The sequence below is a fragment of the Monodelphis domestica genome, chromosome 4 (assembly GCF_027887165.1).
Source record: "Monodelphis domestica isolate mMonDom1 chromosome 4, mMonDom1.pri, whole genome shotgun sequence".
Classification (NCBI taxonomy): domain Eukaryota; kingdom Metazoa; phylum Chordata; class Mammalia; order Didelphimorphia; family Didelphidae; genus Monodelphis; species Monodelphis domestica.
The window spans coordinates 225,896,522-225,922,757 of NC_077230.1; the positions used below are offsets into that span (position 1 = coordinate 225,896,522).

The window sequence follows — 26,236 nt, forward strand, 5'->3', positions numbered from 1 at the left end:
AAAATGTTTAAATGATAAAGGTTTCCATGCTCTCTTTGGTTACTATCCCAACTTCAAACATTAGTGATGACAAAATCCCAGTTCAAGAGAATGTGTTGAGGTCAAACCAGGGCGAGTTCTACAGTGGCAATGTCATAAGGGTTTGGTTCTTGTGTCTGGACTATCCAATATGTTTATCAATGACTTAGATAGCGCATATATCAAATTTACAGAGGGCATGAAGCTGGGAAGAACAGCTAATATGGCAGAGAGCAGAATTAGCATTCAGAAAGCTAAACTAGAAGAAGAATAACCAGTAAAACAAGATGAAATACATTAGAAATAAATGTAAAGTCATGCACTGGTGCTAAAAAACAAACTACAAAAACTCACCAAATACTCAAGTAAGAAAAATGGAATGTGAAAATGACCTTGAAGCTAAAATGTATGATACTGCCAGAAAAGCTAACATTAGAAAAGCAGAAATAATGCAAAGTAGTAGATAGAAGGCCAGCCTTAGAATGAATAAGTTCTGGGTTCATGGTCTGCCTCTGATGCATACTGGATGTATGTATGACCCTGAACAAGTCACATAATCTCTATGCCCTAGGCAGTTTTCCTGGACCATTAAATTTGATTATATTTCATTTTTTTCAAGGAATAAAAATCTGCCTTCCCTCCCTCCCTCCTGTTCTCTCCACAAAAGGAAGAAAAATAAAACTTCTGTTATAAGCATGTAGAGTCAAGCAAAACAAATTCCCCTATTGGCCACATCCCCTCCTAATATGTTTCAATCTCTCTGTCAGGAAGTAGGTGGGGAGTATTTGGAATGGAATGGAATCATGGTTGGTCACTGCTTTTATTAGTTCTCAAGTCTTTCAAAGTTGATTGTTTTAAAAATATTTTTGTATATAAATTATTCTCTTGTTCTACTTACTTCATTGCATGTCAGTTCATACAAGTCTTCCCAGATTTCTCAGAAACTATCCCCTTTATCATTTCTTACAAGACAATAGTATTCTAACACATTTATATACCATAACTTGTTCAGTCATTCCCCAGATGATGGGTACTCTTTTAGTTTCCAATTCTTTATTACTATAAAAAAAAGCTAATGTACATATTTTTGTACATGTACACTTCTTTTATCTTTTTAGAGTATTTCTAGACCTAATATTAATAACTCTACACTGAAGGGTATGGACTATTTAATAACTATTAGAGCATAGTGCTGAATTGCTCTCCAGAATACCTGTTTTCCCACAGCCTCTACAATATTTGACATCCTCTTTTTTTGGTGAACTTTGCCAATATGATGAGTGTGAGAATCTTAGAGTTGTTTTATTTTCATCTCTAATTATTAGTGATTTAAAGTGTCAAATTTCCGCCCTGGCTGTTGGTCTGTTTCTCCAGTGGTCTGAAACCAGATAAAAGTGTAATTAAGAGATGTTCAACAAAATTAATAAAAAATATAATACTATATAATGATAATTTGTGGTATTTTAAGTCAATATGCTGCCTGCAGTGTATCAGTTTCTATTTGAGTTTCATACCTCTGTCTCAAGTTATCCAGTATGCCACTAAAACACAACTCTGGTAGGTTTCTCTGTTTTTTTTTAGCATATAAAAATAATATTTATTTTAATTATTATACCACCAAGCTAGAAAGGCTTTGTGTTCCATCCCAGGGATCCGTTTAGTGTTTTTTTTCTGAGAACCATCCTGGGTCATGACTATAGGATTGAGTGCCAGGTGATAATTTGTGTTAGTGACAGAAACTCTTGAATAATATTTGCTAAAGCAGGGAGGATATTGCTATCTTCATCTATGGACGGAGCATCCACATTGAGATATACTCTGTATAATTTAGATCACTTCAGGAATAATGTGTTCAATTATTATTTACAAATTTTAAATGGAATATTAACAAGCTGGGGTACATCTGAAAGAGGGTAAACTCAGGTGATTGGGAATGAATGTAAAATTATTTAACACAAGAATCAGCTGAAGGGACTAGAGAAGAGAAAAGCTGGGAAATAGTGGTGGACCACTATGCCTATTCAAATATTTGAAGAATTGTTATTAATGCAGACAAGCACGTAAGAATGTATAGTGTTAGGCTCACAGTGGGAAAAGAACTTAATATTTGTGACTCCAGGGAGCAGAAGTAGGAGCAACTGTGAAAGTCATAAGGAGGCACATTTACATCCAATATTTGAGAAGCATATTGGATATTTGGTTGGTTAATATTTGAGAGGCATATTGGATACTGGGTTGGTTTCCAAACTTGCCTCTGAGATATCTTAGCAGTGTTACTATGGGCAAACTACTTACTCTCTAATGTCCCAGAAAGACTGTGAGACTTAGGAAATGCACATGAGTGTCACAATGGTGGAGGGAGTTTCCAGGTTAGAAGATTTCTATGCTGAAGAACTCAAAGCGGTGGCCCAAAATTTCTAGGTAACTATAAAGAAAAGCCTTCCAAAATTAGAATGGGTTACTCCGTGAGACGAGGAGTTTGTTTTTTTTTATCTCTGGAAGTCTTCAAACAGAGTCAAGATGACCACTTGTCAGGGTTGTCAGGGCACACGTCTACAAGAGCATTTAAGTTCCTGCCCTGTTCTGGATTATAGGTAATTATAACCACATCGAGTGGCACAGAAGTAGTGATAACTTACTGGAATGAAGGACTCAGCAGAGATAACATAGAAAGCACCAATACTTGCTTCATGCTGCTTCCGTCCCAAAGGACAACTAGTTATTTGCCTAATGGTAAGTGAGGGAAAGGAATAAACCTCAAACTTACTACTATACTTTTCTAGATGGGAGCAACAGTGCTGTTAGAACAAGGTTTCTTAACCTAAGAGTCCATGTAGTTGATTTTTAAATATTTGTAACTATTTCAATATAATCAGTTTCTTGTGTAATTTTATGTATTTAAAAACATTATTGAGAGATTGGTTCCACAGGCTTTATCAAACTTCCAAAAAGACACAAAAAAGGTGTTTTTTTTTTTTTGGTTTTTGTTATTGTTTTTTCTGGGGCAGAGTCTGTCTAGAATATGTCTGGAAGCCTGAAATCAAAGGGATTTCTCTAGCCTACTTTGGAGAAGTTGTTACACCCTATAGTCTGAGGAGGGCTAAATTTGCTCCTAGCTCTGAGTTGGCACCTATGTCATCATCATAGCTACCATTGACATAATGCTTACTATGTGCCACAGGTACATGATCCTACAGGCAGATGTACAGCTGATTCTTGTGTTAAGTAATTTTACATTCAATCCCAATCACCTGAGGTTACCCTCTTTCAGATGGACACCCAACCCCAGGAGTATGTCTTTGGTCCCTTCCAGACCAGGAAAGAGTTTAGCTCAGAGGTCCATTGGGCTCAAGTCTGACCACCTAACGATCGATCTTTTCCCTTCTCAGGGTTTCTCTAGGTAGCCCACTTGTTAGGTGCCCAAAACAAACCCTACCTTTTTTGTTCATTTTGGGATCCATCCCAGTCACAGATCTAAGTTCACAGGCCAAGGTCTCACTGAAGAATGGATAATTGGTCTCCAGCTCATTTCTCCATCTCTCATTTCTCTCTACTTCTTGTTTGGTCTTGGAAGCCTTGTTAGGACAACAATGCTGCCCTAGCCTCTACATAGATGATAGACAGACAGACAGACAGATAGATAGATAGATAGAATATACAGACAGATAGACAGAAGATAGATAAATGGACGGATGGGAGGGGTGCGTGAATGGATAGGAGGGTGGGTGGGTGGATGGATGGATGGACAGATCCACATATTTTCCCTTCCTTTGTTCCCACTTCAAACAAAGAAGGCCTGGGTTCAAATCCCAACTTATACATTAGCTGTTTGACTCTGGTTAAGTCACTTAAATACTCCTACTCAGTTTCCTCAGTGATGAAATGTAGTTAGATTCAATGACTTCTAGATTCTCTTCTAGCTCTAAAGCTGAGGCTCTATGATTCTAGAATTCTAAGGTCAGCACCCTAAGTCAGGGATCTTTCTATTCCCCAAAACTGGAAAACATAAAGCTATCATACCACACACACACACATCCTCAAGAATGGATTGTGATAAGAATAAATATGGAGATCTCAAGTGCAAGCAAGAGGCTATGTTGAAAGTATATAGCTATAGCTGAACTTTTTCTATTTTTTCTTCTTTATTATAAGGGCTGACTTTCTGGAAAGTGGAAGATTGTGGGAACCAGGTAGTGGGCACGCCTGCCACTGCCAAGGGTAACTTTCTGCTCTACCACCCCCTTTATTTCCTCTCCCAGCCCAGGCCACTCAGGCCCCTTTCAGGCTACTTAACAGCTCATGTGGATTAGAAAAGATGGGAGTCACCAACTCTATTCCTTCCAGTGAGATAGAAGTTCACCAGACCTTACCATCTGACCTGATACTGCTCCCTAAAATCCTCCAGGCCTTATAATCTCTCTACTTCTATGCTTTGCAGATCCCTGATACCTTTATCTGACCTAGTGAGAGACCCCCAAGGACCCACAGGCCTTGCCATCTGCCCTTCAGCTTCTCCACCCTTACAACTTATGAGCTGTTCTGTCTGCCCTACAACTGAACTTTCTTTATGTGTTCTCTCTCAATCATGGGAATGTGAGCTCTGTGAAAGCAGAGATTGTCTAGCCTTTTCTATTTGTATCCCCAGGATTAAGCATGGGGCTCTGGCACATAGTAATTCATAATGTTTTTTATTCATTCCTTCTTTTATGCCTTCATTCAAATGAAGATGATGTAAAAAAAAAGACAGCAACTTAAAAAGAAAAGCAAAATGCATAGCCACAACTGAGATAAAGCTCATAGGTTGACAGCTGAAGTAAGATGTTTTTCTCCCACTCTTCGGGCTCAGTGGAAAGTCTGAAAGTAGGTTAAATTAGCCAAACCCCTGTGAGTGGAGGACAAGCCCAGGGATGGACAGAAGGTAGAGTGCCTGGGTGGGAGAAGAATGCAGAAACAATCTTGCCACAAGCTCAGGCATTTCCTATCAGCCTACATCCAAAGCCCAGTTTTGCAACTTACAGTGTCAGAGCCCTACCTAGAATAGGTCTTCAAGGACAGAGCATTGAGTCTTTACATGCTTGTGTTTGGGGTAGGGGAAAATGGGTGCAAAGTAAGAGACTGCTCTCCCAAAGAACACACAGACCTAGTTTAAACTGTCATTCATTCATTCATTCACTCACTCACTCAATTATTTGAAACGCCCAGATAAGATGCCCTCTGTCCTCCTGGAGATAAAGGCTGTCTCCCAACCTTGGATCTAATGCCTTCCGGTATTCTCCAAAGGCCAGGCAGAAAAGCATCAAAGCCACTGCTTCAAGGGCAGTCAACAATCAAAGAATACCCCTTTACAGTGCAGCCCAGACATCGAGAAAAGATACTCAAATATTCAGATAGAGATTAAAAAAATTTTTTTAAAAACAACAACAAAGTTTTCTATCCTCCTTAGGAATAGGGTCAGACAATTTCAAAGGACTCATGATAGGAAAAGCTATCCACCTCCAGAGACTGAGAACTGTGTATAGATTGAAATATAATTTTCTCCCTTTATTTTTCTTGCTTTTTGGTGATATGGCTACTATGGAAATCAGTTTTGCACGATTTCACATTTATAATTGATATCATATTGCTTGCTTTCTCCATGAGTGGGGGGAAGGGCAGGGGGGAGAGAATTTAGAACTCACATTTAAAAAAAAATGTTAAATATAAATAATTCATTTTAACATTCAAACTGGGGTTTTAAAAAAACTTTTTGAATTCCAAATTCTCTCCTGCCCTCCCTCTTCTTCCCATTCCCTGAGAGGATAAACAATCGGATATAGATTTTACATGTGTAATCATGTAAAACATTTTAAATAATGACTTTGAAAAAATAATCGCAACAGAAAGAAAATCAAGCTGGGCTATGGAGAAGATTTTTTTTTCCCCTGTAAGAAACTTGCCAGTTTTTAACCTTGAACCAGATATTTAACCTCTTTAGGCCTCAGCTGACTTTTCTATCAAACAGGAATCATACTTTCATACCTCCATAGAGAAAGGCAAAGGGGCTGGGACTAGGTGGTCTAGACAGCCCTTCTAGCTCTGGGATCCAGTCCAACCCAAGGAGCATTTTTCATTGCACCTACAATGTGTAAGGCATTATGCTGGGCACTGGGGAGAGGAGGAGAAAACAACAACAAAACAGTCCCAGCACTCAGACTCACACTGTACTGTAGGAATACCAAAAATAAACAGGTAAGTAGATATACGTGACCATTTGAGAGGAAGAGAGCAATTGGAGAACAGCATCTCCTTTAGATACAGCAAGTGCTAGGGCTGGACCAGATACAAAGGATAAGTAAGAGAGATTTTCTGCCTTCATAGACCTTAAAGTCTAATAGAAATGAGACACAAATACTGATAACTATTGCACATGAAAATAGATCTTTAGAGAACAGAGACCAACACATTGAGGAAGAATTACCAGAAACTACCTGCTTAATGCATGTTGCTGGCTATCTCTGGTGAGTCGGTCAACAAGCATTTCGTGGTTATTCTGTACCTGGAGAGACAGTTAGGTAGCACAGTGGAATAGTGTTGGGTCCTGAGTCAGGAAGCACTGAGTTCAAATATGACCTAGCTGTGTGATCCTGAACAAGTCACTTAACCTGCTTGCCTCAGTTTCCTCATCTAAGCTGGACAAGGAAATGGCAAACCAACCATTCCAGTATGTTTCCCGAAAAAAATCCCAATTTTGGGGTCAATGAAAAATCAGACACAACTGAAATGTCTAAACAACAATAACCACCAGTGTGCCAGGAACTGTGCTAAGCTCTGCAATACCATACAAATAACTATGTGCAAACAATATAGGTACAGGATAGATGCAAACTGGAATAATCTCAAAGGCTAGTTTTCCAAGTATTCCAATTTTTAATATGGCAATGGCCATGTTCTTCTTCCTGGCAGAAACATATATTTAATGGGACAGTCACTGGCATTTTGTCCAAACAGTACCAAGACTAGACTCTTTATTCTGATGAGGGCTAATTTGAATTAACAAGGAAATGGAGCCTGGTAGCCCAACAGGACTTAAAATAATTTTTATTAATAGCTTTTCTTTTTATATCAGTTCCACTTCCTAAAATATCTCTTCCCCTTATAACGAAGCCATCCTTTATAACAGAATAAAAAAGAAAGAAGGACAACAGACAGTTCAGTAAAACTAACCAACACCTCAATCAAGTCCAACAGACAGGAAGTGTTCCATACCCATATCCCAGCTTCTGCAAAGAAACAAGGGAAGTGGATTTTGATCCCTCTTCATGGCTAATCTTGGTCATTCTCATTTACGTGGCATTAATTTTTTTTTTAAACCCTGACCTTCCGTCTTGGAGTCAATACTGAGTATTGGCTCCAAGGCAGAAGAGTGGTAAGGGCTAGGCAATGGGGGTCAAGTGACTTGCCCAGGGTCACACAGCTGGGAAGTGTCTGAGGCCACATTTGAACCCAGGACCTCCCGTCTCTAGGCCTGGCTCTCAATCCACTGAGCTACCCAGCTCCCTCCCCCACATGGCATTAATTTTGAACAGTCATTGTTTCCACTGACATCATGGCAGTCATTGCAAAGAGTGTCTTCCTCAAAAGGACTTTTCTCATGTCTCCTCTCCCTTCTCCACTTTGTCTTAGTATGGACTGCAGATAGCTGGACCTAACACAATGCAGCCCGATTTGTGGAAAGGCACAAGAGTCCTGGGCTGCCCCTTTGATTCGGCTCTGCCACCAAAAGCTTAGCCCATCCCTTCTGCGGACCTTCATACGCTATGGCTGATAATATTTTATGAGCCACCACTATTACTCGTGTTCATGGAACCCTTTAAGGGTGACCAAGGCTTCCCTTAAAGAGCCTTCCTGAGGAGGAGGAAAGGGGGCGTTAGGATCTTCCTTTTATTAACGAGTAGCCTGAAGCTACACTTTCCCTGGCTCACAGCTAGTAGGTAGTGGGGTTTACTCTTTAGGTAAACAGGGAGAAGAGCGCTGTGAGAAACAAGTCACCAAAGGACAAGAAACACAAAGCACGTGGGTCTTTGGCCATATCCTTTGCATTTCACAAAACCCACTCAAGCACCCAGTGACTCACATCCCCACCCTGCGGTTCCCCAAAAGAGGTAGTGTGCAAATGCAAAACATCCCAAGGGAAGTGTTCACTTTGGTGACAGGAGCTGTGTGCTCCTGGTCAAGGTCTGGAATCACAAGTCGAGTCTCTACCAGCCTCCACTTCCTCATCTGAAGAATGGGTGCAATAGCACCCTTTTACTTATCCATCTCACAAGAGGCCCCAGTGACCTACATATACATAGAGTGCCTTGACAACCATAAAGTGCTACATATGCAAGTTGCAACTGAATCAAACAGTTCCATACAGAGCTGAAGCTACCAAGCCAGACAACCCTTTTTGTACAATGGGACTGGAGCAGGAGCAAATGACCTTTCTGGGTAAAGAAAGCAACAAAGCTTTCTAGGTTCAAGTGCTGGCTCTACCTGGGCAAGTCACTTAACTTCTCTAGAACTCAGTTTCCTCGTCTGTAAAAATGAGAGAGTTGGACTCAAGAGTTTCAAAGATCCCTTCCATTTTGAAATCTCTCATTTTGTAATCTCAAGGGATTATAAATGGAAGAGCCTAGAAGCACTGAAACCTGACAGAGACTGAAAAGAAAGATTAGGGATAAGAAAAGGCCAAAGTTCCCTTCCAAATCTCTCTGTCTCTGTATGTCTTCCCAGGCCCTTCTTTCTCTTTCTTCCTCCCCCTTCTCTCCTCTTTTATTCTCTCTCTTCTCCCAGTCTGCCTCTCTCTTTCTCTCTGTCCCCTCTCTTTTCTCTTCTTCTCTCTCACTTTCTTCCCCTCTTCCTTCTTTCTCTGTTCCTCCCTCTCTTCTCTGTCTTTTTCTCTCCCTGGCCCTTCTTTCTTTCTCCCTCCCCCACCCTTCTTTTCTTTCCTCTCTTTGCTCTTCTTTTTTTCTTCTCTTTTTCTGTCTCTATCTCTATCTCTCCCCTTCTTTTTCTCTCTCCTCCTCCTCTCTTCTTTCCCTTTTCTTCTCTGTCTCTCCCCCCCCAATATTTGCTGCCCTTCAAGTATCAACCATGGATAGATTTCAGAGAACCTGGAATCTGAGGTAGGAAAAACAAGTAATGTAATTTCTTTCCTTTGTATGTATTTTATGCATTTAAAAAATACAGTTCTGATGAGTGATCCATAGGCTTCACCACCCTGCCAAAGGTTCCATATCACAAAAAAGTTAAGAACGCCTACTCTGACCCACGTAACATTTCCCTTATTTCACCCACAACAGGCTAATAGAGAATGTCCCGATGTCTGTTAACATGACAAAGAAAAGAAAGAATAAGAAAGAAAAAGAACTCTATAATAGCATAATGATATTATTTCTATTGCATTTTATGGCTTACAAAACATTTTATAATACTCCTGGGAGGTCATCAGTATCCCATTCTATAAAAAGGAAAACCCAGGTTTAGAGAAAGAAACCTATTCCTCTGGGAAACATATTAGGGCCCTGATCCTGCTCTCCTTCTCAAGCTCTAACAGCTACTTCCTCGGAACAGCAGTCAGTCTATTCTGCCCTCCCCCATCCCTTAGCCTCTCCCCTGGCCACAGGCCAGCCCAGATGGACATGAGTCTACAGAAAGCTTGTGCTGCTGATCCCAACAAGCAGAGAAAGTCACCCCCCAGGGCGATGTAAGAGAAGTTACTGGAGGCCTGGCTCCCTGCCATCCCAGAGGCCCGAAGCTCTCGCAGCTCCTAGAAGGGGTCCCCCAACTTCTGCGGCCAAAGAGCTACCTGCTAGCTCTCAGTCTCGAGATCACACACAGTGGTAGTGGGTTAGTTCAAGTGATAGTAAATGCTGGAAGTTTACTCAAAAAGGGAAAGAATAGGCCTCACCCAGGCAACAGGCAACTGCTGACCTCCCTTTCTTTGGGGGAACAAAGTATTATTATCAAAGGATCCTAGCTTGAGAGCTGGAAAGGCCTTCAGAGGTCACAGAATTTAACTCCCTCATTTTTAAAAATAAGGACAGCGAAGCCCAGAAGTTAAGAAGCCCAGACTTGTATGAAGTCACAGAGGGCTGGTGCAGCAGAGACAGAGATCAAACTGAAGTCCTCCCCCTCTTCTTCCTCCCTCTTCTCTCTCTCCAGTGCCCATTCCCTTACACTGTACTGTCAGCATAAATGGAATAATAATCGTGTAAGCCTTTAGGAAGTGCTGCTATGTACCAGGCATTATGCTAACCACCGAGGGTGCAAGGAAAGGCCAAAGACAGTCCCTGCTGTCAAGGAGCTCACGGTTTAATAAAAGAGACAACATGCAAACAACTATGTACAAAATGGACCGTGTATGGGATAAACTGGACATAATCAAGAGAGAAGCAGATCTAGAAATAAGGGGGAAGGGAAAAGGTTCATAGAAAATGTGGGAGTTTATCAGGAACTTGAGGGAAGCTAAGAGGTAGACATGAGGAGAGAAAGCAATCCAAGGAGCAGCTGGGTGGCTCAGGGGATAGAGAACCAGGCCTGGAATTGGGAGCACCTGGGTTTTGTAAAGATTAAAATTAATATCCAATAGACTAAGTATTATATTTTTTAAAGTTTTATTAATAATAACTAAAGTAAAAGAACTACCTAAACCTAGCCCAGCCTCCAGAGAAGAGACAGAGAGGAAGGAGCTATAGAACTTATAAAACAATACCATGACCACACAAGGCGCAGGAAAAAGGGAAAAGGATTCTGGGTAATAAAGGAATTTTGGGTAATGTAGTTTTAGGGGTTCAAGAATTTCCAACTATACAGTTTAAATATTACTTCAGACACTTTCTAGCTGTGTGACCCTGGGCAAGTCACTTAACCCCCACTGCCTAGTTATTACTGATCTTCAGCCTTAGAACTGATACTCAATATTGATTCTAAGATAGAAAGTAAAGGGTTTTTTTTTTTTTAACAAACAAAAAAAAACATTCCAAGAATGGGGGCCAGTCAATGAAAACTTATTGCTGTCAGTAATTATTAATGACAAATAATGGAAGCTCACATTTAAAGTACTAGCCTCAAGGAGCCATGGGATGGAATGTGTGCGTATGTGTGTGTTGGTGGTATGTAATGACAGTTTAATTGAAACCATTAGCATTTTGAAGAGAACAATGAATTTAGTCAAGACAACCTGGGTTCAAATCTCACCTCTGGTACCTAATAATGGGTAATTGTGGGAAAGTCTTAAATCTCTGAGCCACAGTTTCTTCATCTATAAAATGGAAATAATACCTAAAATAACCAGAGATAATATATGTGAAGTTCTTCCCAAAATTTAAAGCACTACACAAATATTAGATGCAATTATTATGATTATTTACTATAAGAGAAAGAGATTTTAGTGTCATTATTTGAAAAGCCAAAGACCTAGAAGAACAACTTCTACCTTTGGCCTCCTGTCAGGAAAATTACCTTACACCTATCTAGTAAATGTGTTCTCATTTTTGCTTAATAGCAAGGATACAGGCATCATCCCATTTTATAGATGGAGGTGTAGTCACTCAAGTGAGTACAATGACTTGGCAGTGTCTTAGTGCCAGAGTCAATATTAAAGGCCAGACCCAGCTCCCCATCCTCTGCTTTTCCATTAGAGTGGTGATGGCAAACCTTTTAGAAAGGCAGATGATGTCCTCAGGTGCACACGAAGAGGAAAGCAGCCGAGTCCTGAGTCCCTCTGGCTTTCTAGTACTGTGCTGGGGCGATGGTGTACGTACCCACAGAGAGGGCTCTGAGTGCCCCTTCTGGCACACGTGCCAGAGGTCCACCACCACAGCACTAGGGCATCTTGCCTCTTGTCTGGCAGGAAGGGACAAAGGGAACAGTAGCCCCCAGCTCCACCTTGCTAATGGCTCCTTCCTTCGGTCCTCAAGCCTGCAGTCTGGTGACTATTCTGTTCCTCGTGCCCCAAACCCTTTTCTCCTCCTCTGCCCTCTCTCCTACCCTAACAACCCCACAGGTTCTCTTCCCCTGGCTCAGCAGGCTGACCCAGAGAGAAGAGTAAAAAGAACAGTAGTGTTAGGAGTCAGGCAGGTCCCATCTCCCTGTATTCAGTCCCTGAGTTGACAAGAGTGAAGGTTCTGCTATTATGTAAAGTTAATGCTTTCTCTCCTGTCTCTGTAATGACCTGCTGTTAGCAGATCTTGTTCGAAGATCTGGCTATAAGGGCTCTCTCATTCCTTCCAAGATGTAAAAGCCCCTCCCTCCCCCCTTCAGGCCAGAAGTCTCACTCAGGAAACAGCCTGTGGCCAAGTCCACACTCCCCACACCCCATGCAGGGCCCCCAAATGTTCAGCAAAGAGAAGTAGAAAGGATACTGAATTTAGGGCAAGGAGAACTGTCTGCATCCCGGCTATGTATGACATTTACAAGCTGTCTGACTTTTTCAAAGTTATTATACTTCTCTGAGACTTAGTTTCTTTCACTGTGAAATGGGAATACATACACACACACACACACACACACACACACACACTCTCTCTCTCTTTCTAAACTGTTCTAAGGCTAGACAATAAGGGAAGGGAACAAGCATTTATCAAGTACCTACTATGTGCCAGGCATTCTATTAAGTGCTTTAAACCTAAGCAAGATTCCAAGAGGGGAGACGACATGGGCCAAAGCACAGTAAAAGTTACTATTCGATAATATGTCTCTATTACATGCCCTCTGTGACTCCCTGGGGAATATTTTACCAATTAAACTGTCATCTTCACGATGCCCAGAGAGGGTAAGCAGCTTGCCCAAGGTCATCTCCAAGTCAGTAGCAAAAGCAAACTGTCAGAAGAGGCTTCTTGATTCTACAATGATTCACATTCCTAAAAGCATCCACACAACCTTTTCAGTGCCTTATGCAAAACAAATTAAATAAATATTTAGGGATAGGGTCTAGAGCTGATAAATATTGGATAAAATGAATTGAATTGCCCTCTCCCAGAATACTGGAAGGGCCCTAAACTTGGGTGGGTTGGAGTCAACTTGAACCAGTTGTTAAAATTTTCAGTGAGTATTTACACTTTGCAAATAGGCAGACTCTACAAATCAGAGCACAATTTGTTCTTTTATTGATTGTCTAGATGTAAGAAAGTGATGGAGAAAATATTACTAATGCAGATTAAACTTAAAAGTGTGCTGTGTATAGTCCCCTTCCTTCCCCCCTCCCCCAAAGCTGGTTGTTAAACATTTACAAGCACAATTCTGGACTTAATAGATCCCCTTGGAATCCCTTTTTGTCATGGTAGCAAGTCTGTAAAGTCTGTGAGCTACTTCTTGGAATACCGTTTCATTGCCTATGTTCATAATCCAAAGATAAGCTAAATTTCAGAGGTTAGTGAAAGTAAAGATATTTTTTTCTCATCCCAGCTCACAGTCCCCATGAAATCCATCCACAAACTTGGGGTCTCAGGTTAAGAATCCTTGCTCTGATCTGACCCCCTCATTTTTAGCAATAAGGAAACTGGGCCCCAGAGTGGTTAGGTGATCTGCCTAAGGAAACACAGCTGGTTAGTAGCCGAGCCAGAATGAGAGAATCCAGATCTTTTGACTCCTGGTCTAGTGCTCTTTCCACTCATCACAGTAAGGAAATACAAGAGCAGCATTTATTTGCCACATAGAAGACTGCTGGGAGGCAAGGACAGGCCCCTTGGGAGTGGGGGAGAGGAAGGGAGAAGGGAAGCTTAGGCAGGGTAATCTATACTCATTTCTGTGGGGGATCCAAGTTACAAGGTCCCTTCCAAGAGCTTCACTCTTCTGTGATCTTTCCTGGGTCATCTGGGGATAACTCTGCCCTTTGTCCAAAAGAGGGTAATTGTATCCATTTTAGAAAGTAGGAAAAGAAAGGGAAAAATCCTTTGTAATCTCAGATCCACAGTTATTATTACCCAGGGTAATTCTACTGTTGGGAGCAAAGAAACTTGCATACACAGTTCACAAAAACTGGCAAAGTCGTTCATGTTTTAAATATATATATATATATATATATATATATATATATATTTTTTTTTTTTTTTTTGCATAGTAAATCTATCTAGGGGTTAGAAAACTAGGTTGGGTGAGGGGCAGGCGTGTGCTAGAGCCAACTCAATTGTTAACTTTGGGGTATGAGCATTTGTATCTCATAAATGGCAAACCCTACAAATCAGAGTTTGATTTATTATTTGTTGATTTCTAGAATTAAAATGATGAAGAAAATGATAATAGTGGAAATTACACTTAAAGGTGTATCATTTGCATAAATTTTTTTCCCCAGAAGGCCCACTGCAAAATTTTTCCCAACATACCTCTGGTCTGGGGTGAGTGTGAGAAGGGGAAATAAGAAACCCAGGCTCAAAGCCTTCCTGTACAACATTATGCCATGTGATCTTAGGTCCTCACCTAACTAAGCCCCTCCGAGTCTTACATGTCATTTAATTCAATAAACATTTATTAAGCACCTCCTGTATGTCAGGCACTATACTACAGGTGTACAAAAAAGGCAAAAGACAGCCCCTGCCCTCCAGAAGTTTACAGTTCAGTGATGGCTGGGTTTGCTTTCAATTCAACCAGTATTTACTGAACGTTTGCTCTGTGCAAAGTATTTCCAAAGCTCTCATGGAAAAGTCTCTGACACCAGAGAAGCTTGCAATCTCCTAAGGGGACCACGCTAGCTTGCAATAACCTTCTCAAACGCATGTAGCCATTTACACGCCAGAGACCAAAGTATAGAGAGTAACACATGATTTTAGGAAGAAGAGTGAGCACAAAGGTCCTGAAGAGTTAGAGAAGGCCTCCTATAAAAAGCAGTCCACTATAAGCTCCATGAGGGCAGGGGCTATATCTTAGGTAGCTTTATGTCTCTCAGTAGCTGACACAGCCTCCACCTATATTGGATAGAGGCAGTGTCTCCTGAACTTGATTCCTCAGGTCCCTTCAAGAAAATGGGCAGGAGGCAGCTTGGCAGCTCAGCAGACTGAGAGTCAGGCCTAGAAACAGGAGGTCTTGGGTTCAAATGTGGCCTCAGACACTTCCTAACTGTGTGACCCTGGGCAGGTCACTTAATTTCTGTAGGCTTTAGTTTCCTTGTCTGTTCAATGAGGTTGGACTGGATGGGCTATGAGAACCCTTCCAACTCTACAAGAGACAACCATCCAGTGACCTTGAGGTGGTTAAATAACTTTTAAAACAGCCATGAAAATAGCCATAAGAAATCTTCTCCCCCAGTCCCCACCTCTATAAGAACTTACTACTCAAACTAAAAGGATAAACATTGAGAGAATGGATGCAGATAATCCTTTTTTTTTTAAACAGAGCATACACAGTCACAGGGGAATGACTCCAAACAAACAGGTCTTCCCATTTCAAGGCTAGGTATTTGTCCAACAAAACTGAAATGGAATCTGAAAAATGCAACCCGTCTTCCATGCTGGATTTTCTTTTGGCTTACTCCAGAGTCCCCTTGGATCACGCATCTACCCACCCCATGGAGCAATGATGCCCTATCCTAGTTTTGAGAAAGAAAAATGTTTACCCTTTGGCAGCAGGGGTGGTGGGATACATTTGGCAATATGTGCAAACCAGGGAAGAGAAAACATTTCAAATAACCACAGGACAGCAGAACCCCCACACAAAGGAGGGAGTCCCCCCTGCCCAGGAACAATTCATTTCCCCCAGGCCTTGGGCTCAGGACTCCAACCCCTTCTCTCATTTAACTTGCATTATTTGCATTATGGAGGAAACTGGCATTCTGCAGCCAATTTGAAAATTACACCCATGCATAATGGCTAAATGACTCCTTACTCTGTAATTACCTCATATCTCTCCTTTATTTACTTTCCAGAAAATCAACAGTCAACCTCTGAAGGGGAAAGAACAGAGTTGCCAATAAAGGTCGGGAGAAAATCAGCTTTAAGCTATTCAGAAGCAAATAAAATAGCATATCCTTCCATAAGGAATCTCTTGATAGTAGGACCAGTCCAGCTGCCCGGAGATAAGGGAGGTTTGCTGCTGAGGGAGGGGGGCCATACAGAAAGACGAGCATGTCCTTAACATCTTTTTGCCATCATGTAGGTCTATGGATCAATGGCAGGGCCTGGAACAATCAGTCTGGCTCAAGTCATTTAAGGGCAGCTAGGTGGCTCCGTGGATAGATAGACTGATCTGGAGTTGGGAGGGCATCAGATCACAACTGGCTTCAGACACTTTCAAGCTGTGTGACCCTCAGGAAGTCACTTGACTCTGTTTGCCTAGCCCCTGCCCTTCTGTGTTAGTGTTGTTGTCAAAATGGAAGGCAAGAGTGGAGAGACAAGAGAAAGTGACAGAGAGAGAAAGAGAGACAGACAAGCAGACAAGGAGAAGAGAGAGACACAGACAGACAGACAGAGGAAAAGACAGAGAAAGACACACAGAGAGAGACAGAGGGAGGAAGGGAGGAAGAGAGACAGACAGACAGACAGACAGAGGAAAAGACAAAGAAAGACACACAGAGAGAGACAGAGAGAGGAAGGGAGGAAGAGAGAGAGAGAGACAGAGAGAGAGAGAGAAAGAGAGAGAGAGAGACAGAGAGAGATTCACTTAACCCATGCCCAGAGTTGCTACCCTGACCCTATAAGGCAGACTGTGTATCTTTTGATCAATGGTGATTCCACACATTTGGGAGGCATCCTAAAGTTCCCCTTCCCTAGAAGCTTGTTCAGTACCTACTACCATGCTGAGAAGACAGAAAAGGCTTGACTGCTATTTGTTAAATTTCATTCTAAGGTGCTGTAATGCATAGAGTTGCTGGACTTTGAAGAAAGACCCAAGTTCAAATCCTGACTCCTAGCGTTATGACCCTGGGCCTGTCAGCCTCAGTTTCCACATCAGTAAAATCATGATAATAATAGCATCTACCTCATAGAGGTGATGTACATATCAATTGAGATAACGTGTATAAAGTGTTTTGCAAGACTAGTATATAACTATAAGCTGCTACTGAGTCAAGCTAACAATGATATGGAAAGCACATTAGGATGGGACAATTTCTACCAAGCAAGCTAGATCTGTTTCCAAGGGACCCAGGCAATTGCTCTATCTTCCTCTGGGGAAAAAGGACAAAATGCATAGGATCCCTATAAGATAGTTCCAGTTGTTCCTCCCTCCTCTCATCCAAGAAGACAAAGAATTGAGTTTTTTAAAGGGGCTTGGAGGGCTTGGATTCAGCATAAGATTTCTACCAGGCCTCTTTCTCTGTGCTATTTGAGGCTGTGCCCATAACAGGGCCAACAAGATCTATTCTTCAGGACATATTTTCTCCCTCCAGTGCTCAGGTCTAACTCCATTGGAGTCTAATCAAAAGGAGGGAACCATATGGTACCCCTTCAAATTCCCAACCAAAGCTATTTATTACCATCAGCAAAAGAATGAGTGCATTGGCTTAGCTCTGCTGTTGCTTACCCAGAGGCCTGGGCTTCTGAAAGGGTTGCAAGTCTGTCCTACATTCCACAGTGCCGTCTAAGGAAGGAAAAAAAAAAGACCCAGGAATCTGGTCTTAAGCCCTGAAAAAAGGAAAGTGCCAGATTTTAAGAGGAGCCCAGATTTTGGATACCTGTCATCAATCCTTACCTTTCTCTGAACAGAAGGGCCAGAAAGGAAAAGCATTCAAGCCTCTTCTTCATGAACTCCAATGAAGGAATCACCAAAAGAATAAAAAATGTCCGTTTAGAAGTAGGGGGGAAGGAATACCTGGAAAAACCCTACTACGTCCATGCTCACACTCTTCAGACTGAGGGTAGAGGCTGCCAAAGAAACTCATTATCACAGACATAGGCTTTTGAAGTTTATAAAGTATTTTATGTCATCTGTGTTGATCTTCACAACTACTCTGCAGGTTAAATACTCTCTATGGCCATTATTATCATTTCCTCTTTATAGATGAGAAAATTGTGATTCACAGGGTTTGCATGACCTGCTACTACAGGATTCTAGATTTAGGACCAGAAGGAACCTTGGAGTTTTCTTGTCTATCTAAACCTTTCTCCTTACACTTTGGCTAGCTTTCTGCCAAGGTGCTATGCTCTGCCATCCTTAGAGCAGGTCCCCTACCTGCCACTCTGGGTGGAGCTTTTCTAATTGGTTGAAGTTCATCTGATCTAGCCCTTCTCAAGTCTACCACAATGCACTCAGGCCATCTTCCAACCATGCCACGGGCATACTACATCCTCACCTTCCACCTCTTGCCATAGGAATAGTATTCTAATTCAGACTACCATTCCTGGAAAAGGCATGTCATCCATTGTCCTAAGATTCCTCTCACTATACCTGTGACTCCCCAAAGACCTCCCTTCTTTAGATGGGTTGTTTTCCAGTCCACTTTTGTGAGGATAAAAAATAGATCAATTTGGAAACAACTAAAGTTGTGGTACATGGATATCATTATGCAGTAAGAAATAATAGATGCAATGAATACTGAGAAGTGTGGGAAGACTGATATGAACTGATGCAAAGTGAAGAAAGGAAGACCAAGAAACACACAACAACTACAAGGCAAATGGAAAAAAACAACAACAAAGCAATCAAAACTAAAGGCTGTGAAAATATAACGACCAAGATTTGTCCTTTCTTCTCATGAGAAGGCATCCATCTCCACTTCTTTGCAGAGGTATGAGCTATGGACATAGAATACTGTGCACGACAGATTTTCCAGTAAGGTGGTCAGTCTTGCTGAAATGCATTTCCTCCTCTTTTTTTTAGTAAGAGGAGAGGGGAAACAGGAAAACAAAAAGTAACAATAAAAAATTTTAATAACAAAAAAAGGAATATAAACTTCCTATGGGGAAGATTTATCTTGCTTTTTGTATTGACAGCAGGATGACTGATCATGTTAATGCTTTTCATTCATTCATTTAGTTCAATTCCATCATTTTACAAATAAAGAAATGGAGACTCAGAGAAATGAAATAAATTGCTCATGGTCACAGATCTACTAAATGTCAGAAGCAAAATATGAACCCAGGTTTTCTTAACTCTCCACTGACTGAATCATCCACTTCATCACAGTATCAATCCACATCCCCATGGTGATCCAAATCGGATTACAATGTAATTAGGAAAGGTTTAGTATAATAAATTAAAATGCAATACCACAGAGATAATGTTAATTTGTGGGTTTCTATGCCAATGTGCCACTAGCAGGGCTACATTTCTATTTGAGTTTGACACCACTGCATTTCATCATGCTACTTCAATGCTAAGAGCCACTACCACTGTGATGGGAGCAATAATAGCAAGTCTGGTATCATGGAGGAGATGTCCTCATAGGTCACAAAACTAAGGTAGAAGGGCCTGTATTGATCACTTCATCCAACCCCTACACTTTATAAGTGAAGAAATGGAGGCACAGTGTACTTGTTCATTATCAAGTAGGCAGAAAGCAGCAAAGGCAGGATTATGGATGTATGACTTCATTTCTAGTGCTCTCACCAAGGTACCACAGGTTGCTGTTATTTCTCCATACAGTGAGCCTTCTGAGTTAATATGTTTTGGTCATTTTCATGGCTTTTTGGCAAAGACACTGGGGTGGTTTGCCATTTTCTACCCCCAGCTCATTTTACAGATGAAGAAACTGAGGCAAACAGGTGACTTTTTGTGACTTGCCCAGAATCCCACAGCTAGAAAGTGTCTGCGGCCAGATTTGAACAAGGGTCTTCCTGACTGTAGAGTGGGCCCTCTGGCCACTCATAAACTCAAAGAATATCAGAACTAAAAGGATCCTTAGAGATCACTTCCTCCATCAAAACACTCTGTTTTAGAGTCTTGGGATGCTTCTGTTTAGAAGGCACCCATAAGTTCCACTGCTGTTGGCTGCATTGCAACAGCTGAAAATGAGATGCTTTCAGAGGAACCAGCAGGGTGTCCCACAGGCTGTTTGGGAAAACAATCACACTGGATGATGCAAATCTGCACTTTCCAGGGGCCAAAATGTCAAGGACCCAATTTTATACCCCATGGCAATATGTTTGGTGAATGTCAAAAATGGCACTTATGGTAGAGATTTCTGGGTAAAAATGTTGTGAATATGTACAACGTAGGCTGAGAACTATAGAAATAACTTTAGGGCTTAATATCATTAATGATAATAGTACAGTACTAGATATCCTACACTACAGTGCAACTGGATATAATCGTTCCTTAGATCTGCAAGAAACCCTCTTCTCAATTCCTGTTTCAGGTATCCAGTTGGTTTTATCATTACGCAGTGAGGCATATCAGATGCAGTGTACTGCAACCGAAGGCTGGTGCAAACGCTTTCTCCTTTTGCCACAGTCCAGTAGTGACTGCATTGAGGTCTCCCCCCACCCATTCCAACTACAATGGGGAAATGAGGAGTGCTCTGTGAATTTAGGAGACTTGAGTAGCTCTCTTATTTCAAGCCCTATCTTCTAACCTAGACTATCAGCTTCTAATATTAATTGTCATTATTAACAAAATAAATCATTGCTGATTTTTTTGGTGTTTTGCCAAATGCTTTCACATACATGATCTCTCATTTGATGCTCATAACCTAGCGCAGCTTTGGCATGGGGGGAGCGCAGAGCTGGCACTCAGGGAGCTGCTCCGCTATCCCCCAATGCCCAAGGATGTTTTTTGCATGCTCCACCCCTCTGTCCAGCCGCCCAAAGCAAGCACCTTCTCCCTCAGCTCTCTCTGGTAATGCAGGGGCTCACCAACAGCCTGAATTTGCTCTCTGGGCACTCAAAACGGAACTGGTCTTCCAATACTTATCTAGCCTGTGTCATCCCCATTTTATAGGGCAAGGGTTCTGAGAAGTTTCAGCCTGGTAGCAAAGAAAGATGATTGGCCTTGGAGTTAGAAAATGTGGTTTCAAACCCTAGTTTTGCTACTTACTACCTGTGTGACCTTGGGTAAGTCACTTCCCTTCCTCTGGGTCTCAATTTTCTTAAATGTATGAGAAGCCTGGACTAGATGAGTTATTTCTAAGGGTCCTTTCCAACTCTAAATCCTATGATCCAATGAAACCTGACCAAAGTCACAGTCAGTTTCTGGTAGAATCTACAGTTTCCTGATTCCCAAGGTTTTCCTCATTAAACTATACTCAATCATTACTAAACAAACAAACAAAAATGAGTCATTTACTGTTTACAGAAAATTTTCTGACTAGCTTTGTATCTCACAACAGCCTTGAAGCTGAGGTCTGAGTCAGAATCTACATCAGAGACACCCAAGGATGGTCAGTGCTTGTCTGAGACACTTAGCTATCAGCAAACAGGTATCCTAGGAGGGCTTAGGACCAGGCTGCTCCCATATGGCTCCATTCCAGGTGAGGGGGGCAGGGGGTTCATGTTCTGCAGGCTCTAAAATCAAGACTCCTATTTTTCAAAGCAAGCCAGCTTCTACAAACTATAGTCTGACTAAAATGAGCAAATTATCAAATTTCCTTTCCTGCTTACGTTCATAGGAGCTACAAACTAATGATGCCTAATTAAGGGTTGTTATCTTATTCTCTTCTCACAGGGCTCCTTCCTTCTTGGGGGGAGGGGGAGAGGAGGCAAAAGACATATATGGAAGAAGGAAAGGGGGAGGGCACCGTTGTGGCCCTTGGAAACTACCTACTGATCTGGTATTATGAAAACTTGACTAGCTTGCTTCATAGAAGTTGTCAAATGAGCTTCCCAACCTCCTGCTTCACCCCTCCATCATTCCTCAGACTTCCTTTTAGAAAGTTCCTCAAGCTATGGAAAAAACCTGGTAAGGTCCAGAGGAGTGAGCTGGAAATAAATATGGCCTAAGGCTACCCTCCTCTCTAGCCCTCTTATCCCTCCCTTTGGTTTTGGCCAAGCACTTCACTGACTAATTAATCTCCCCCCCACCCCCACCCCCAGTCAGAGTTAACACAAACTCAGGTAAAAGAGGTTAAGGGACTTTTGCAAGAGTGCAGGGTGAGAATGGGATTCAGGCCTTCTGCTCCTCTGTCCTGGCTACCACCCTCTTACTGTTCCCTCATGGCTTCCCTGGCATCTGAAACTCCCAGAACCCTATAGGCAGGACCTGGTACAATGGAGCACATTTACAACCTCAAAAGGGGAAGAAAAGGAGAGAAGGGCTCCCAGTTACTGCTTCTCTAAATAAGAAATCGATTTAAATGATCAAAGTTCAGGCATAAATCTACAAAACTACAAAAATGGAAATTCACCTGTGGGAAGCTGCCAACACCAGGCAATCATTCTATTAGGCAGTTTTGCTTAACTTTTTTTTAGATGAAAAAGTACTGGAGTGGAGAGTGTTTGATGAGTAGTGACTGATGGACAAAATAAAATATTAATTTTTATTTTAAAAGGAACCTATTATGGTAGAGATGATAAACTCATATACTATTATATTGCCCCAATGAACTCCAAATACCCAATGTGTGGTGGGAACTTACCATGTGCTAGATCTATCCTTTCAAGAAATATTTCACTCATCCCTTGAGGAAGTTTTATATTTTATATCTCCATCTCCCAGAAAGTCTAAGTCCCTCTCCTTGCCTTGAATTTTCATTGTAGTCCTTGTCTCCTCCCTCTCCCTTTTCAGACTACTTCTCCCCTCCTAAAATAATGTTCCAAGGACTAGGAAGGAAAATGATGCTTGAGTTGTCCTCTGTTACTAGGTAAAAAAAAAAAGCAGTCACTCCTCTCTGCTCAGCATCATTTCACCCCTACAGGTCATCAAGTTAGGTAGTGACTCGTGGGGCTCCACACAGCTACCCCAACACTTTGCTGCAAGGAGGGGGGCATTGATTCTCTTCCCCCAACCAACACTATTTTCCCTGTGTCTAGGGTGGAGGGAGGTGAACAAAGTTGACCCTAACATTAAGGTGATAAGTGCATTAGGTCTTAGGTCCAGTAACATTTCTCTCAATTTGTATTTGTTCTAGAAGCATGATGTCACCCCTGTCCTCAAGCACTGGTTAGTGCCTGCATTTTTGGAAGTCCAGAATTTTGCCTAAACTCACAAAGCTGTATGACAGAACTATATTCCTCACTTTCCCTTGAAGGCTGGTTTAATCCAATACTAGTGAATACCACCTATCACTCTATGTGCACATACAGACAGATCCATCTCTCACACAGAAAGGAAAATAAGACCCACTAATAAATTGTACTGGGGGCTCTGTCCCACCACTTGTTCCCATTGGAGTACTTTAACACCAGACTAAGTTTGAAAGTTGCCCAAGTTAAATAAGAGGGAAGCAGAAAAAGTTCAAGCAAGCCTGTTCTCTAAAGGTCATTCCTCTCCTAACCCCACCCCAACTCCTTTCAAACTCCCAGGATTACTATGATCTGCAACTAAGAGTCAAACTTCCCAAAATAGAGGCAAGATTAGTCAGGAGATTGAGGAAGGGAGACATCACCATCATATATAAAAAGAATGGGAAGTTGGTTTATCATCAACCTGACGTTCCAGATAAAAGTTTTTCTTAATCTCTCTTCTCTGCTTATGTCATTACAGTGCTACAGAGCTGGGCAGCCATGCTAGGAAATGGACAGAATAAATGACAGCAATCCCAATAAAACAGGGGTGGTGTTTCTGACTTTCCTCCTTTGCAGGCCACCTCTGTGTCCCCTAGGACTCTGTCCTCATAAACTTGACTTGGGTTCGATCAGGCAGCTGGTCAACCAGGCCTCCCCAATAGGCATCAGGGATCTCCAACCCTGCCCCTACTCCCACCATGGGCGTGGGTGAGTGAGTAAAAAGATAAAGATGGAGAAGGGAAGCTTTCCACCCAGAGAGCTCCCTCCGAATTCACCCACCATCTCCCGAGGAGGAAAATAACATCCCTCAGATCTCCAGGTGGAAAACCATCTTATTCTAGTTACTCTATCAATGAATATGCAGCAACACCCACACTCCAGCTCCTCCTACTCCAAGGGGAAACCAACATCCGGAGCTGGGAAGCCACTGCAGTGGGGGGTGACAGCGGTGTCTCTATGTTCTGCAGTCCCCTCGGTCTCTCCCCTGCAGCCCTGAGATGCAGCGAGGAATCCAGAGGGGTTCATTCCCTGGACCCTGTCAACACTTCGAGGCAGCCTGTGGCACTGGCTCTGCCACGGGAACATCAGGAACGACCTAAGACAATCTGCTCACTGCCGCCAGCCAGCGGGGATGCAGGCAGAAAAAATTCTCCTCGACCCCGAGAGAACCAAAGGGCACAGCACACACACACACGCACACACACATGCAGATACACACGCCTTCTCTCTTTGCCTGGGGCAAAGGGCATTCGGTCCTCCCCCATCCCACCTCCAGCAGCATCCCTCTCCGCCCTGTCTCGCCAGCAGCGCAGCAGGTAATGGACCACAGCGAGGGCCGGCGTCGGAGAAGTCATACCCAGCTGAGGAGGCGAGGAGAGCCTGCGGCCGAGGAGAAAGGCAGAGGATAGGACAGGGGAGGATGCTGGGAGGGAAGGAAAGATGCAGGGCAGTGTAGGAGGGATGCGAGTGCCTTTAACTCACGCTCGGGCTTTGGGGAATCCCATGGAGAGGAGGACCTCGAGGGCCGACCCATGCTTGATGGTGCCGGGACGATGCTGCTGCCGGTTCCTCCGGGGAATGACTTTGCTGTAGAGCTCCTCTCGCGCAGCCATACCGGGTGGGCTGGAGCTGCTGCTGCCGCCGAGCCAAGCCGAGCCGAGCCGAGCCGGGAGCCACGGCGGGCTCAGCGTGCAGTCATGGCCCGGGAGGAGACGCCGCTTGAGCCGCGGCGCGGGCGGATGGAGGGGAGGAGGCGGCGGCGGGCGGCTCGATGGCGAGGGCCCGGCCGGCGGCGGTGGCGGCACTGCCCGACTGAGCTCAGACCAGCCGGCTCCGACGGCTTCCTGGTAGAGGCGGCCCACAGAGGAGAGGCGGCTCAGCGCCCGATCAGACGCAGCTGCAAGTCTCAGGTCCCCGAGCGCCTCCGAACCCCGTAGGCGCCGGCTGCCTGGAGCGCGGCCGTCCTCCGCCCCCTGCCTCCGCTCCTCGCAGGCCGGGAATTTGCAATGAGTAATTTTTGAATGGATCAAAAAGGGAAAAGGAGCTCGGGTGGGCCGGCCTTGCCTGCCCCGTGTCAGCGGCCCCGCCCCTCTCTTAAAGTGACAGCGCCAGCTCCATTCGGTGTGTGTTGGCCGGGCTCAGGTCTCTTTGACACAGGAGAGGGGACCCTACCGGCTAGAGTGGGATTATGGGCATTTGTTCCTGAAAATCTCCTCCCGCCCGGAGGCCCTAATTTGTTTTAACATCATCGCAGTTCTGGCCTCTGACACATGGTCAACAGTTTCTTAAATGCTTGATGCGGCTAATAACGTGACTTCTGATTGTGATGGCTCAGAACCCCAGGCAGTCAGACCCAGAGAAATAGGTATGGCTGTAGATAGAACCTACATAAAATTACAATGTAGCTGTGGCCATTAGAAACAAAGTTACCATCTGTCCTTTCTGCTCCGTATTGAGTAACAAACTGTTTTTCCTCTTTTTAGTAATAATAATAATCCAACGGCAGACATTTATATAAGCCCTTTAAGGTTTGCAAAGTGCTTTACATACCTGATCCCATTTGACCCTCACAACCCAGGGAAAAAGGTGCTCTTACCTGAGGCTTGACCAGGGTCATACAACTGGTAATATAGCAATAGGTAACATTTATATAGTGCCTACTCTGTGCCAGACACTGTGCTAAGCTAAATGATTTGCAATTGTTATTGCATCCTCCCATCCTGGGAGGTAGGTATTCTTATTATCCCCATTTTACATATGAGGAAACTGAGGCAAACAGGTCAAATGACTTGTCCAAGGTCACAGGACTAGTAATAATCATCCTACTATGTGAGAGACACTGTGCTAAGCAAAATATTTTGCAATTATTTTCTCATTTGATGTTCATAACTTTGGGAGATAAGAATACTTATTATCTGCATTTAACAGAGGAGGAAATTGATGTAGACAGAGGCCAAGTGACTTGCCCAGGTGACAAAGCTAGTAAGTGTCAGAGGCATGATTTGAACTAATAATGCATTTTTCTGGTGCTCTAAGGTCTACAGAACTATTTCCTCCTAACAACCCTGTGAGATAGGTAGTGGAAATATTATAATTCCCATTTTACAGATTAGGAGACTGAAGCATTAACAGGTAATGTTACTTTTCCATGGTCACTGAGCTAGTAA

At 42.9% G+C, this 26,236-nt stretch overlaps 1 protein-coding gene across 2 annotated transcripts in view; it reads right to left on the reverse strand.

Annotated features, from left to right (window-relative positions):
- Positions 1-25,418, reverse strand: part of UBASH3B (ubiquitin associated and SH3 domain containing B) — a 190,363-nt gene extending 164,945 nt beyond the window's left edge. Inside the window, exon 1 of one of the 2 annotated variants that reach the window (XM_007494621.3) lies at positions 24,552-25,418. In XM_007494621.3, the coding sequence (XP_007494683.1) occupies positions 24,552-24,682 (131 nt within the window). In that variant the 5' untranslated portion in view covers positions 24,683-25,418. The remainder of the gene's footprint in view (positions 1-24,551) is intronic. The other variant, XM_056794201.1, reaches the window with a different exon arrangement.
- Between the last annotated feature and the right edge of the window lie 818 nt (positions 25,419-26,236).